We start from the raw sequence: 16,609 nt of genomic DNA, 5'->3' as shown, positions 1-16,609 counted from the left end.
GTGGAGCTTCCAAAAACAGGGAAAGCAAAAGGAAAGCAAAATCATGATCAATGTTCTAGTGATGGAGTATAAACATTTTTATTTGGAGCATTTACTCACACATTCTATACAGGGTACTAGTATTACATTATAAGCCTTAATAAGATTAGATTAGACTATTGGGAGGTGGGACAATTTATAATTACAGGTCCATTCTAGCTGAATTCATAATCCTTTTTCTTTACACAATGTGCATGCTTGCATATGAAGGGAAATAAATGTTGTTCTTTCATATCTATCCAGTTCTCTGGTGAATTACACCAGGTGCTATTATAAAGCAAATAGTCACTGGCTGGGAGGCTTATATGCAACAAGTCCCAATCATGGTGAAGGAGCTTCCTAAATGTAACTCTATCAAACTACGCTCAAAAGTAAAGTGTTATGAAGGCACAGCAAAAACCTTAAACATCGGGTCAGTGCAATCGGTTTAATAATATGCAGATCGAAAGTTCACAGGACCACATCTAGTCATGCCTGGACAGGTGCAATGCAATATTTCACAATCCATTCTCAGGCTAATGACAAGAAATGTAAGCCAGATGTCACTTGGAGAAAAGGTTGCAGGCCAGCCTGAAAGCAGCGGTTATGCAGAGAACAACAAACAATGAACTGCACTGCAATTATCGACGTTTTGTGCAGAGAGCATTTTTGCTATACAAATAAAAAAAGATTTTGGACTACCCTAAACATACATATAAAATATCTCAAGGCATGGTATGGAGTTTAATTTCATAGTGTTTATGGAAGTCTATCAGGGGAAACCTCAATACTTTGGGGAAGTGAGGACAATTTGCAGAGTGGGCCAAAAAACCAAACTGAAAGCCTGAATGATATCTTTCCATAAGATGTCTTGAAGCCGTAATTGCCAACAACGGCTTCTCCACAAAGCAGCAATTTGTGTAATCTGTGGTGTCTGAATACTTATGTTTCTATCAATTTAATATTGTATATCTTATCCAACCTCATGTTTCTATTATATCCCATAGGAAAAGTGGTTGTGTGTGTTTTTATCCCTTCTTTCTTCAGTATAAAGACAAGCGCTCCCAGTTTTGCATTAAAATGAGCTGCGCATGTAGGACACACGGTATATCATGAAGGACACTTTCATCTCTGTAAATTGGATGGATAGACGAAGTGAAATAGAGTAACATCTTAATACACATTACAGTACTATTATGCATTTAGATCTATTGTATATATTTTAGCCACAAGCAACGAGAGAGAAAACCTCCCTCCAGATTATTTGTTGATCACCTGAAAAACAGTCCTTAGGCAAGTAAGGGGATGTTTTACCTGTGCAGACTTGGCAAGCTTCTGGGTGTATTCCTTCTCAAGCTGCTTCAACCAACCGTTTGCCTAAAATGACAGAGGTGGAAAAGAGGGTGGGTGGTGGGGTAGACAGGGAGAGAGAAAGAGCGAGAGAGGGGCATGAAACCAGATCAGCTCGGAGGAAGTGAATGAACAGACACATTGATGTGACCTCTGCGGCCGGCGGGTATGCTGGTATCTTCTTCTCTTTGATCCTCAGTTAACTTTTCCTCGCCCAACACAGAAAATCAAATCTACGCAATTAGCTGCGAGAACAACACAAAAGTCTTAGAAGCTCTACATAAAGATTATTACGCAAACAATGACAGACCATTACAGATGCTACTCAAACCCACACTCACTTCTAGAGATGATTTTGCATCACCTTTCTACCTTTTGGCATGTTTGGGAGGTTGCAGGAAACTGAAGACTTGGAGGAAACTCACAGAGCCACAAGGGAACCACGTGAAACTACAGACAGAAAATAGTGTGAGCTCAGGATTACAGAAAGTAACTCTGGAGCTATGAGGCAGCAACAGTAACCACTCCACATATCTGTAGATAGCGTTCAATGCTTAAATTTAACAGTTAAAAATTAAAGGGTGACCTAAAGGCACTATTCAAATGACATCAAATAAATGTCATTTCCATTGTATTGTTCTCTTTATCTATTATGGTTGAATGATTAGAAAATTTCCCCACGAATAAATCTTTTCATGATAAATGATCGAAAATATTGGATTTCACGCACCGCAGTGAAGATGATGATCAGCTGAGAAATCTCTAAAGAAAAAATTGGTCTGATTATTAGCATTTGCCATGTTCAGTTTTATAGCTTCATATCCACTGCTGCACACTTCCCCACACACACCTGCATTATCACACTAACTTTAAAGAGAACTTGACACACATTTCGAAGTTTTCATTTTATATTCATTTTTTCACTTTGCCTGAGGAGAAGTATCAACACCTTCCTCATATTGTGTGTGTAAAAGAGAGCGAGAGCGAGAGAGAGAGACATGTCATGTATTTACAGGCCCAGGAGGGTGTGTGCCGTTGAGTGTCAGCGGTGATGCCCTGCTGTCAGAGCTGCTTTCCGGAGAGCTGCTGAACCACTGACAAGACAGACAGAGCCTGCAGCAGGCATCAACACCAGAACCAGCACTTACACAAACACACACAACACAAGCCAGAGGAGCTAAACCCTGCTCTCGCCTACTCGCTCCCTCTCTTTTCTCCTTCATCCTCCTCCTTTTTTTTTTCGTCATTACCCATCTGTCCCATGTGGCTTTTCTACCTGATGAGAGCGAACACAAAGCATAAAGGGAGACAATGAAAAAGAAAAAAAAAAAAAAGGAACTCACTGGACTTTCTTGGAAGCCTGTCAGCTCCTTGCGTTGCTATAGAGACTGCAGTCCAGCCTGCTGTTTCATTAACCATGCTGCAAGGTAAATGTGTGCCAAATGTATGTTTGCAGGAGCCCTTTGTGAAATTATTATTTTTTTTTTTAATCAAATATCATTACAATCACTTACAAAACATATTACTGCAGTGATACTGTAGTGTTGTAAGTGAACACCCAGTTATAATAGATTTTTGTCAGTGAAACTTCTGCTGTAATCACTGGTTGGTATCAGACAAAGTGTAAATAAGACTCTCAAACTGGAGTTGGCTTCAAGTTTATGTTTTTTGCTACCCCATGAATTCATATCTGCTGTCGCTGATGTGGCAATTTAACAATTTTTTTTTAAAAAAACTTAATTGACAATAAACACAGACTCAAAGCAACTTTACCCTAAAAAAACCCTAACAAAGTAGATTTAAAGATTTCCCTAATGATCGAGTAAAAGGAAACGGTGGCAACGAATTCTTTTTTTTTTTTTTTATCTCAAATCACATGAGAAAGAAACTTTAAGAGGAACTCAAATCAAAAGCAAACCCATTGTCTATTGAGTTGAAGGTACACATCTCCTAAATCTACACTGAATAGTATCTTTGAGGAAGTTCCTTCATACTGCAGCACAGGAAATGAACATAAAGTGTGTGCTATTTGTTCTAATGCGCAGTTTTTACTATATAATTTGGCCATACGGTCTAAAACCTGTCCATTATCAGGCTTGTGCTTTCTGACTTAGCGACAGGAATTATGGACGGCAGTAGGTTGAGAGGCTGTGGATTTATGATTATGGCTGTTGAACAGAAATACAAGGCAGAACAAACTTTGGGATATACACAGGACTTTACTTAGTAACCCTAAATTACCTACAGAAGTTTAATTGCACTTCCTGGTGAAGCTTTTTTTCTCAACACATCATCACTAGATGAGCTGACAACATTGCGCATGAGAAAATGGCGGCAGGCGGAGAGACAATAAAAAGAATGTTGGTCGACGAGATGGCGAATTTTTTTCCCAGATGTTTTTTTTTTCTCTCCCAGCGACACAGAAGTGCAGTTCGACTGCAACTTACTCCATTTTTATTACCGATCCAAAGAGACCACGGTCCCACTTGATTTCGATTGGGCCTGAAAAACTTGCAAATTCGCAGGTTCATCTGGATAAATGGGCAAATGGGAATATTTAGCACCCTTTCCCAATCCATGCTCATTTATTCTCACTGCTCATTGCAATAGAGCCAAAAATGGTGGATTTCAGATGTCAACATTGATCATTCAAAGACAAACTAAAAGTCTTGTCTGAATTTTACAACTTGTTAAAGACGAACGATATGGCATATGGCAAATTCTCAGTGACTGTAGTAATCAAGCCAACAAAGGAAAAAAAATAATAAATAAGCAAACCAACCATAATAGAACTCATTTAAATTAGGCAATGTATCCTTAATACAATGTGTGTATGTTTGTGTGGTTAAATTCTGTGCCGTACTAAAGGTGCCTCTGAAGTGCTATCAGAAGCAGCAATCACTTAATACTGCTGGGGGAGCGGTTTTAAAGTCTGCAGAACAATGCAGGTAGTGTATATAATGTAAAAGTGGGACACTGGTTAGGGAAGCTCAATTAACAGGCCTGTGCTGGACCTCAGTCGTCCACTGTGTAGATGCAGGACTCATGCAAGATTCCCCCGACATGGTTTCATGTGTATGCATATATGTGTAGAAAAGCGTGTATGACTGTATGTGTAGGCCTTAATATGTATATGCATAAGTATACGTGTAGAATACATTTTAACGCATATATTAGAGAATGAGATGTGTTTCTCTTAGAGAATGAGCCTCATCATTTTTCATTTCTGCATCCAGATTTCTCAAACTGCCGTCGCATGATTTTTTTTTCTTTTTTTTTAGTTTATTCTCCAACGTTCTTGTGGTGGGCAAAAAACAGCATGTTCTGACTTGGGGGAAAAAAAAAAAAGCTAAAATAATACAGGATGTTAAAAGAAACAGAAAGAAAGAAAACAAGTCCAAGCAAAAGGAAGTTGGTTTACTTAAAAAGGTGTGGACTTGTCTCCCCCCTCCATGTGCTTTCCGGATAAGCCAATAAACCAGCGCATTGAAGAAGCCGCTCTCGATGAACTTACAAATATTTGTACAGCCTCTCTGATAAACCGCCGATTGCAACACGTAGACTGGTTGTGTTGATGGAATTAGCAGGGACATGGTTTAGCAAGCAGAGGACATATTTAATTGTTTATATTGTTAATTCCAGAGATGGCTCTCATACACTACAGACGTAGACTAGTTCATAAAGCTAACAATGAGAAGGCAGAAGGCAAAAGGAAGTATGGGGTTTATGTGGATGAGTCAGAGGGAGTCAGCGATGTAAAACATGACTGAGAACAGAGACGTTCCTGATCACCTGATCTTCATCATCTTTACTCTGCTTGTGTTCTATGGTGGATGTTCAGTCTGGATACATTCATTATAACACTGAATTTGAAATTATTTTAAATCAATATATTAATATGATGTGAGGTCCAGTTACCAGCGTGACACTAAAACAGGTAGTAGTAATGGCTACTTAAGTACATGTCAGAGCCCAAACTTCTTTACTTTAACTTGAGTGAAAAAGTGTAGTCAGTACTTCAACTTTTACCAGACTCTTTTAAAAACATTAGTATCTGTTCTTCTATTCGAGTGAAGGATGTGTGTACTTTTGTCAGCTTTGATATATTCCTTATTAATCATACTTTACTATGGCTCTTTCTGTACTTAGAGGCTGAATATAATCAGACTTAATACATTACACTAAATGGGCAAAACATTCAGTATGAGGACAACTGACTTTGACACCCGTTCGCTTGTTTAACATCTTTTTCTAGGATTACTCCATCACCCCAAACCCTTTCAGGAAGGCTTGGGTATTTGTCCTCATTCAGTGCTCTCTCAACACTACTCACACATGCATACTTGATTTTTTTTTTAGTCCAATTTCAGGAGGAATTCTCCTCAATTCCTCATGTTCCAGCAGTTCTAATTGATTTTTATCATAAAATTGACAAAAAATATTAACGCGTAAAGACATAGCATCATCAACCATCCCACTACATCCAACACACTATATTAATTATTAAGCACAGCTTGTCTTTGTCAAACAATCTTTATACGTGATGCCCCTTTTCTTGACTCTATCAGAATCTCAGTCTAACGCAGCACTTTCAAGCATTTTTTATTAATTTTCTCCCAATACGACCATTTGCCAATCCAATCGTCACATGACTGCTTCAAATCAGGAGACGGAAAGGCTAGCGTATGTGTAAACCAAGACACAAAGAAACCACTTCGGCATAACACGTTTAAAGGAAAAGTATTTTTGGAGCAACCTACATACAGTGCAGCATCGAGATGCATACACGCAATTTGACGTGTGTCATGTTTCGACATGACAGTTAAAAGCTGTGCATGAATGGAGTTATGAGTAAGATGAATAGAGTTCAGTGCCAAATTGACATTTGTTTTAACAAACCTGGATCTGGTGCACTTTCCACTTAATGTACTTATTTCCAACACTTAAATATCTAAACCCCAAATGTATAGAGCTTGGGTTAGATTTTACCAAAACCTTAGATGCTGATTCTTAGAAGACATCTGCTTAAAACTTTAGGCCAAAGCATTTGCTATTATGGCCATAAGGAGCAAGGATGATCTGAAAAGGTTTCCTGTTTGATGACCTACAGGGCTGCAGCAAGGGTTCAGCACAACAAAGCTAAGATTAGACAATCAATAAGAGATGAAGGGCAACAATGCTACTCTGCCTGAAGAACTTTTTAGTCAGGGGATCATTACCCTCTGGTGGCATGATTAAAGTACATTATATACATTAATGTTTCTAACTCTTTAAACCAAAAAACTTTAGCTATAGTTCCATTAGGCTAAGCAGTTAATATTAAATTCGTACTAAGGTTGTAATAGACATCGTGGCTTGCACAGATGCTCCATATATTCCTTACACCCCAGTCTATGGCAGTATCCTTTTTTTGTCACATATGCTCTGGAAGCTACAAATAACCCAGAAATAAAAAAAAAATAAAAAATAAAAATCTGTCACTTATAGTCTTAACTTTTATCTCTCCACAAAAACAGGACTAGACTCATCACATTCATCCACATGCTTGGCTGGTCTAAATCAGATGTTCTGCTAATAAGCCCCATTTCCCTGCCTCAATCTGCCACCGAGAGGTGATAACCACGTCTTTGATCATTTTCTTGCCCCACTGTTTTGCTCAATATAATCCATGACCAAAAATAATAGGATTTGGCGCATCTCCAGATGGCAGAGAAACAAACTGACAGAAATTAAAAAAAAAAGTTTAATGGAGGTGAAACAACAAGCGAAGGCAAACTGAACCCACCACTCCTTCAATTTAGCACAATAAATAAATAGATACTAAATAAATAAAATTATTTAAAAAAAAAAAAAAAAAAATATATATATATATATATATATACTTTTTAAATAAAATACATGTATTATATTTATATGTATTTATGTGTATATATATATATATATATATATATATATATATATATATATATATATATATATATATATATATATATATATAAATACACTGTAAAACACTCAAACGTGCGAATAAATAAACATGAACAACAACCAAAAATTTGACAAGGAAACTTCGGCTGGAATGGCAGCTGACAGCGCCGCCGAGGAAGAAGCGCTTCTTACTGTTGTAGATCTTGTGTTTAAAGGAGAGCATGTTTTACAGCATTTCTCTCCGAGGGTGGCAAGTGTGTGTGAAGAGCTGCTTCAATCTAATCCCTGCTGTCACAGCTGAATCAAAACCTTGATCGGATGCCACGTTCGCAACAACAGGTACGTGATGTGGGTGTAGTAAAGCTGCATTTACAATCCTACACATCTTCATGGCAGATTTCAAAAATTGAAGTGAACTTGTCAGGGATAGACGCGTCCTTGTTTTGCGTTACTGCATAAATATGATTTTTATGCAGTGGAGGTATAAAGTTTTAAAGAGGTGTGTGTGGAATCCTGGATGGAAAAAGGAGTTAAAAAAAGGCTGAAAAAGAGAATTTACAAAGTTTAGAGAAATAAATTATTGTACCACATTCTTAACATGTACAATTTACGCAAAAATTATGGACAAAAATATAGGCCTTTCCAGCCATATCTGTTTCTTCCACAAACTGTGACCAAATTGGAGGCACACAATTGTATAGGATGTCTTTGAATGTGATATAATTACATTTTTCCTTTACTTGAACTAGGAGACCCAACCCTGTTCCAGCATGACAATGTCCCTGTACACAAAGCCAGCTCCATGAAGATGATATAGTTTACACCAGTTGGAATGGAAAATATTGAGTGGCCTGCTATAGAGCTCTGACTTCAACCCTTCTGAACATCTTTGGAATGAATTGGAACAACCCTCACCCTGCGTCAGGACCTGACTTTACTTACACCCTTGTGGCTGAATGAGCACTCCACAAGCACACTCCAAAACCAAGTAAAACATCTTCCCAGAAGAGTGGAGTCTATTACAACAGCAAATGGGGACTAAATGTGGAATGGGATGTTCCAAGAAAACAAACCTTTTGTTTATAGAGTGTATACGGTTAATCATAAGCATATAATGTTCACACTGAGGGAAAAAAAAGAATGTATAATTGGTTGATATGATAAAGGATTCTGTAAGGAGATGTTTATTTAACACTTATGGAACTTGTCCATCACATGAAATTCTCCAGAGCTTTGTTCTATCCGTTTATCGGCGTGCTCAATCGTATTTTATCCTTTAATTAATGTTATTATACAAAAGTAACAAGGCAGGAAAAGGTTCCTTTTTTGTTAACAAACCACTGCAGTGAGAATCTTTGTCATTGCTTTGCTGCCAAGAACTGAACCTCAGCGGTGTCAATCTTTGTGTCTTTAATGTTGACTTGAAGATTTTTTTGAAAGGCAGGTCCCATGACGTTACCGGTACTGTTGGTATGGGCAGAAACTTCAAAGGGATTGAAGAGCAGTCATGCAAGGAGAGGTATTTTGTGAGCTCACTCGTGTGAAGTTCTCAAGTGTTTCTATACCTTACAGCTAATGAGGGTATAAGGCTGCTCTTTCTGCCTCCCAAGCTATTTTTTTGTACTTGAGCTTACTATACACTATGGCACCTTCTCTTCCGCTTCTACAGCAGTTAGCGGTGAGTTGCAGCTCACTTTTCAAGGCATTACCATCCAGTTTCAGCTTGTCTGCACTCTTTCTTTCTTTCTTTCTTTCTTTCTTTCTTTCTTTCTTTCTTTCTTTCTTTCTTTCTTTCTTTCTTTCTTTCCATGTCTTTTTCCTCTGTCAGCTGAGATAACCGCACCCATCTCACACCGCACACCTTGTTACCATGGTGATCTCTCTAGAAGAAGTTTCGCTATGCAATGAAACGGAGTAAAAAAAAAAAGAAAAAATAACCCCCAAAAAACAAAAAAACAAACCAGCCTATTTATCTAACAGAAGGCACTGAGAGAGCTCATATGGCTGGCAGATTGGAGTAATTCCCAAGATGCAGCACAGGTTCGTCCTCTGATGTTTGGACCTTGCCACCAGGGACCGTCCGATTACCCTAGCCTCACCATGGAAGGAGGCGGCGGCTCGCTTTGAAGAGCAAAGCGTGGATGTGTGCTTTCCATATGAGGGGTGGGGTGGGGTCCCTGGAGGTTTGGGCTGTGGGGCAAAATAGTCATCGGGTACATAAAGAGCTAGTCACATTCAGTTCAGAGCCTGCAGCACGATGTGCCACATCGCTTATCCTCTGTAGAAAAGGCCTCTCTTTTTTTTTTTTTACGATGTGGCTTCTAATTCTGTGAAATTGTGTGGTTGGGGAAATAAAAAACGATCACACTGCTGGTAATTTCAGATTTTAGCGCTAGTGTAGTGTCAATACTCGGAATTCAGTTGTAAAATATATATATAAATAAATAAAATATTTACATCAAATAATTTTTCCCGAAACATGTAGCCTAGCATAATATTTTGGTAAATATCACTGCTATTTTACTATCAGTCTGAGTTTACTCCGAACACACGTCAATCAATGAACTGGCTGAAGAAACAAAAGTTTCTGCAATGTGGAATTCCACTTATAATCAGTGATCTGAAATAAAGACCGGGATCCATATGGATGAAGTTAAGAATATAAAAGATCAAAATGATCTGAATGGATGAGTAAACCGGGATCTGTATACAAGTCGTCACTTAACACTAAATGCGCAGTGCTGTTATACTCTCCAAAGGAACCTTTAAGGAAACACGAATTCAAGAAGAAGAAAAAATTCAATTTCTCCTCCTCTCCTTTGCTATTATGCTGCAGTATATTCCATTGTAAAAAAAAGATATTAGAAGTTATCTACATGGGAACAACAAAAAAAACAAACAAACTGCAAGACAAATTCTCAGGTCCTGTCAGTAATGTCTGACTTGACAAAATAAACTGCGAAAGTTGGCAGATCAAATATAAGCCGATGGATCAAAGAGATGTCTAACTTCAGAGACAAAGAGAGTAAATGCGACAGTTACCCGTATCATAACTGTCTCTCTCCCTAAAGCCTGTTGGTGTTCACAAGTGGGTTGAGTCGACTGGAGATGAGGGCGTGTGGGAAGATGAATAGAGCCCAACAGGTACTGCGAGTCCACTGGAAAAGCAGCTCTTTCAACAGTGATTCATTAGCCACACCATCTATTATTATTTTCTTTTCCAAAAAGCTCCTCTCCAACTGATGCCCACATGCTGCAGTATAAACTAGAATTATGTGCTGGCTTCGCCTCTGACATGAGAGTAAAAAGAGTTTGAAGTGATCTTTGTTGAAAGTGTTATTAAAGTGCATTAGTCAGCAGGTGTCATACTGTATTTAGTCAAAGTGTAAATATGGGATAATGACACATCAGCTATAACAGAGAATCCATTTTTCGAACTTATTTCAAAGTCGTAACAGCTTTTATAAGCAACCCTTCCTAACTTTAAAAAAAAAAAAAGTTTTTCACACAAAGTTTCGGCTCATGCCGTTCCCCCCGCATCCGAGCCCTTCAGAGACCTTGTTCAGATGTTTAAAACCCAGAAGCCACATGTCACGGTCTGATCATCTTTCCATCTGATCTTTGGCTTAAGGCTCAATTTCTGTGAGCATTCAGAGTCAGAGTAGAAGAAAAAAAAAACCCTCACAACCAAATAATAAAAACCTCAGTAAAATATGAAATAAAAACCTTAGTGAAATATAAAATAAAAAGAGTCTCTAAAATAAATATTAATACTTAAGTTTCAAATGTAAAGAAACACCAGGAGGAGTATCTGACAGGCCAGCTGAGGGATGTGTGCAGTGCCAAAAACAGACAGGTTTATCTATAGGAATAAGGCTGCCAAGGCTCTCTCAGAAAATGGAGATCGGGTACAGTGCGTGCACACACACACACACACACACACACACACACACACACACACACACACACACACACACACACACATATATATACATACACACAAACTCTAAAGAAAAACAGACACCACACACAGCAGCAGATAAACCTCAAGCAGCAGCCGAAATGAAGTCGCTGTTTTTCTTCCCTCCTTTTTATTTTCACCTGCCTGCAAACGCCAGAACAATCTAACACGCGAAACTTCTGATTTTCTGCTTCTCATTATTTTATTCCACAAGCTTCCTCTCAAAAAAGGCAGCATCTTTGATAAAAATCCGTTCAGGGATTTAATGGATTTTAGCTGCCTTTTTCTCGGGGATCTGTAAGACGTGTTCAAACTCCAGCTGCCCATTGCAGGACATGCCGAGTGCGTAGGACAGTGTTTCAGTCGCCTTCAGAAGAGAAGGATTTCAGCTAAGAAATCGCATGGAGATTATAAGCCCAGAAGCTTGAAATGACTTCTTTCTCTAAATCAAAACGAAATAAAAAATCTGAACATGTTGACAATGAGCCAGAAAGTGATAGCTTAATTTTCTAAATTCTTTTATGTACCAGTTTATTGCCTATGAGTTTGTTTCTTAGTAACTGTTAATACCTGAAAAACGAGCCAGTGGCATGGTGGTATGAGGAAGAAAGTTTGAGAGGAACCAGACTCATCTCAACTAAACCCATTCACATCTGGATGGCACTGAAAATGTATTTATTACAGTTCCATTGTAGAGGTGTTTAGTAATAGGTGTTCATGCAACATGTGGTCATTGTAGTAGACTGGTGATATTAATTACAGTCCAAATCCATCTTTAAATTCTTCTTAATAATTCCACTTATACAACAGATATAAAAAAATTAAGAAATAAAAATACCACAGTGATGGCTGCACAGCAAGGCTGTAGCATTACAATTGCCTTTCACTGGAACCAAAACATGTTCCTCTGCAAAGCATGCAAGTTCCAAGAACACGTGATTTGCCAAGTTTGGAATGGACATACTCCAGTGGCCTGCACAGAGCCCTGAATGCCGAATTCACCAGAAAAGTAATAAAGTACAAATACTTTGTTACTGTACTCAAGTAGATTTGTCCTGGTATAGGTGCTTTACTTCACTATTTATTTTTTGGACAACTTTTTACTTTCACTCGTTACATTTTTTACACAAAGTTTTAATCTGTTTGGTGAAATGATCAATAATTTTTCTTCTCAATACCCGCCATTTTCAGCCCAACACCCCATTTTCATTGCGTGGCTTTTTGGTTTATTTCCTGGCTCTCACACACTAAGGATGTAGGCTAGTTTACGAAGCTAACAATGAGAAGGCAGAAGTCAACAAGAAGTATGGGGTTTATGTGGATGAGACAGAGGAAGTCAGTGATGTAAAACATGACTGAGAACAGACAAATTCCTGATCACCTGATCATCATCATCACCATCTTTTCTCCACTTGTGTTCTATGGTGGATGTTTAGTCGGAATACATTTATTAAATAACTGAATTTGAAATTATATCAATATATTAATATGATGTGAGGTCCAGTTATGAGCGTGACACTAAAACAGGTAGTAATGGCTACTTTTTACTTAAGAACATGTCAGAGCCCAAACTTCTTTACTTTAACTTGAGTAAAAAAGTGTACTTCAACTTTTACCAGAGTTTTTTAAAACATTAGTATCTGTACTTCTACTTAAGTACTTGAGTAAACGAGGTGTGTACTTTTGCCATTTCTGGAATTCACACAAGCACAAATCTCCAAACCCACGCTGATGCCACACTGCATTACACAATACTTACAAACTTCTTTTCTTATTTTAAGCATACTGACGGAGTTCTTTGGTCTCACACATGACTGTGGTGGATCTGTTCATATTGTACAGTACATTGTTGTTCAGTGACAGTTTGGAACACAGCTTTAACGCATTACTTGACTGGTCAAGTAGCCCGGAAAACCAAAGTGACGTTAAAAATCACCAAACACATACGTTATTTGAGAAACCGTTAAATCAAGTGAATCAAGTGTAAATACAACCCAGATCTGAGTGGGTTTATATTATTATATAAGCATATAATTATAATCCTGTCATTTTTCTTGCAGTCAAAATCCTGTTACAGTCGTGCTGTTATAGAAAATTTGTCACCCCTTCCTGACCAATGCCCTCTTGCTGGGTGGTATGCAGAACTCACGTTTTCGTATTCATGCTTCATTTATACGAACTATATCAATAATCAAGCCTTTCCTTTAATCCTAATGACTCACAGAATATCCAGTGTCTACACTCGACTGCCACATCTGCAGGTGTGTCTCAGATGTGAGGAGGATGCTTCGGATGACTTATCGTTCATAAACAATTTTTAAGTGATGGCGGAGTGGGAAAAAGCGAGTCGGACTGGGATCAGTATGAGAGCTGTACTAGCATATGGTTCTGAAACGGAGGCCCGGGATTTATGGAGGAAGCCGAACAGCACGTTAATATGCCACAGATGGTCTGAAAGGGGACTGTGTGGATCTAATGAAAATGAATCGCCTTGATGGGCCTAATCAGGAATTTACTCCTGATCAACAGCACACGTTTTGCCAGTTCCTAGCCAGGCTGTACCATATTAAAAGAGCTTTCCAACCCTGGTTTCTGTTACAGGGGATCAAGAGCTCTGTAAATATGAAGTAGCAGGGGTGAGGACTTGAGGAATTCCAGCAAAATCACTCAAAGTTTGCCTGCTCTGCATAGATAGAACCAGAGCAAAATGCATTTTTAATGAAACGCTAGCAAGATCCTAAACCAGTCATGTATTGGGGTTTGTGTGTGTGCGTGTATAGTCATACAGTAACTGTGCAAGCATGTGATCCAGACATGAGGTGAGAAGCTTGGCTGGCATAGTGGTTCATCTGTTTACTGTTTACTCAAGGGTGTACAGGAGGAGAGACGAAGAGGAAGAGACCATTTTGCTCTGAGTCACTTCCTTTGCTGACAGACTGGATAGGTTTTACTGGTTTGGGGGTGTTGGCGATAGTGACAAAGTTAATCTATCAGAGACCACAAGGATACGTACCCTGCCAAACCCTGACTGCTCCACCTCCTTGGAAACTTGTCAAAGCCTCAGGTCTCTTGCTTACTAGGGAGGATTGCACAGTGTGAAACAGGCCAGAGAATGTTGAACTGCTCCTGGGGCTGGAGATGTGCTAACTTATTTGACATGCATACAAATCCTGTGACAGAGTTATAGTTCCAGAGGGAAGCAACTAAATAATCTACTAGGCTGACATCCCAAAAACATCCTGCAGTTCTAAGAAGATAATTGGTGTAATTGTGTCTTATATCTTCATATGGTGTTGACACAGATGGATGGTTTGCCTGGAACCTAATTCATGCCTTGGTGCTAAATCAAGTTTACACAATCGTGCCAACAACTGCTTAGCAGACTATTCCACAAGCTAAAGGGAACGTGGCTAACACCTCTATAACGTGTCTCCTATCCTGGAAATATTGGTTGTGAGGTTGTGATGGGATGCCAGAGCACCAAACACATTCACACAGACAAGTCATTCACACCTAGGGGCAATTTACGTAGACAATCAACTACTATGGTTTCCGAAAAGTATAATGACGCCAACTTTCGAAAAGAAACCAATTTGTGTATTACTCCACTCTTACTCAGAGGCTCACCCACCTTCTCCTGAGCGAGTTCTCTCTCAGCAGTGTGGCTCCTCTCCAGATCCTGGCGGACGCGGTCCATCTCGGCCCGGACCCTGCCTAACGCCACCTCTTGTTCCTGGGCAGCACGTTGGCGTTCCTCCTCACGTTGTAGGCCCAACTCAGTCAGCTGCTGCTTCCTTTGACTGTGAGCCGCAAGCAGCTCCTCCCTGAGTGTGTGCACCTGGGACTCCAGCTCACTGATTGTCTGGAATCACACACATGGAATTCATGCATTGCCTTATTGAATATCAAGTTGTACCAAATAAAGAATTAAGAAACCGGGTGAATGATTTGTTGCATTTTATTGGGACACATATGTGCACTATTCTGTTTAGAGTTGCACAGGTGCCGAAGAATTCAAATCCTTCCACGAGAGCGGAGAATGAAAAGCGCAAAACTGGCAGAATGCTCCTACTTGGTCTGGCCAGGAAGAAGAAAACAGAAACCACCCCCTCTGATCTAACAGCCTCAAGGGTTCAACATCAAAAGCGGGCATTCCACAAAGGTCAGCGGTTTGATTTAATGAGTGAAATTAGCGCAAATCAAAGGTCAGTAACTCATAGTTGGGGGCAGGGCCGGGATGAGGCACTGCTGCCACTTCTCGTTTCAGGAAGCTGAAAAAACACAGGGCCTGACTGCTTTGCCACGTTTACAACCATGCTTGGGGAAAAATAAAGGGTACAGATGACTAAACATGGAAGCAGAGTGAAAGCAGTTTGAGTATTTCGGGAAGGAGAACATTTATCGCCTGGTGGAAGAATATCAAAGAATTATGAACATATTTGGGAGTGGGGGATTGGGATATTTGCCATTTCTAAGTCGGGCCATGACAAAATACATTTAAATTAGGTAAAATAAACATACACACAGATGGTGGGGTTGTGCTTGCATTCTAGGTGACAGAAGTCTTTAATCAATAGTTCCTTCTTTAGTCCAGTTTGGAGGTAAAAAATGGGCTTTTACTTGGAAATAATATCATCAAACAAATTCTATATAAGGCTGGACTCTAGCACAAAGGTGCATAATGGAATGGAGATATTTGAGATGATAGCTACTATTAAACAGATATAAACAGAGTGTAGACAAGCATTCAGTTGTGTACGTCACTTACGCGTGAAAATAGACAGAAATGAATGAGAGCAAATCTTTATGTTTGAAACAGTGACCAGAATCTTTTCTTGCTTTTCATTAAGCTGCGGCGTTTCACACCTTGCACATGGTTTTATATTCTGTCAGCCCCATGCAATGCTCTAGGTGCACATTTTATGAATCGTCTAAGAAGTCCGATTGTGGCTTCAGACCCAGGAGGTCTGTTGAATAACAGGAGACAGTAGATAAAGCCATGACACCCTAAACAGGGTTCGGACTCTTCTACTGATGCCTGTTTTACAGCTTAATTAAAATGGGGACAGAGTATTAGGAGAAATCATTGCTTCAGTGTATATTATAGTTCAGAAAGCCAGCACCTTGTAAAACAAAAGTGTCCTGTAATTACCCTAAGGTGGGGCTTACGCTCAGAATAGTACCATGTCCTCAAAATAAGAGCATGTGAGACACTTTTAGAAACTTTCAAATGGTGCGACGGCAGGATGCTTCCCTAACTACAGCAATCATCAAGACTGTGCAACGTCATTAACCCTTCGAATTTTATTGACTAAATATAACTATCTGACTGAATAAGTCGTTTTTGTACTC

The 16,609-nt window shown here is 39.2% G+C and overlaps 1 protein-coding gene across 13 annotated transcripts in view; it reads right to left on the bottom strand.

Moving 5' to 3' along the window:
* Positions 1-16,609, bottom strand: part of cep112 (centrosomal protein 112) — a 139,609-nt gene that overhangs the window by 32,707 nt on the left and 90,293 nt on the right. For all 13 annotated transcript variants that reach the window (XM_046866277.1, XM_046866283.1, XM_046866284.1 and 10 more), the window contains 2 exons: positions 14,889-15,119; positions 1,333-1,395 (listed from right to left, as the gene is read on the bottom strand). In XM_046866277.1, coding sequence (XP_046722233.1) covers positions 1,333-1,395; positions 14,889-15,119 — 294 coding nt within the window. The remainder of the gene's footprint in view (positions 1-1,332; positions 1,396-14,888; positions 15,120-16,609) is intronic.

This window comes from Silurus meridionalis, chromosome 14 (genome assembly GCF_014805685.1).
Source record: "Silurus meridionalis isolate SWU-2019-XX chromosome 14, ASM1480568v1, whole genome shotgun sequence".
In the NCBI taxonomy this organism is placed as follows: domain Eukaryota; kingdom Metazoa; phylum Chordata; class Actinopteri; order Siluriformes; family Siluridae; genus Silurus; species Silurus meridionalis.
Note: the sequence above shows the minus strand (reverse complement) of the source record. Positions and strands in the feature narration are given on the sequence as shown.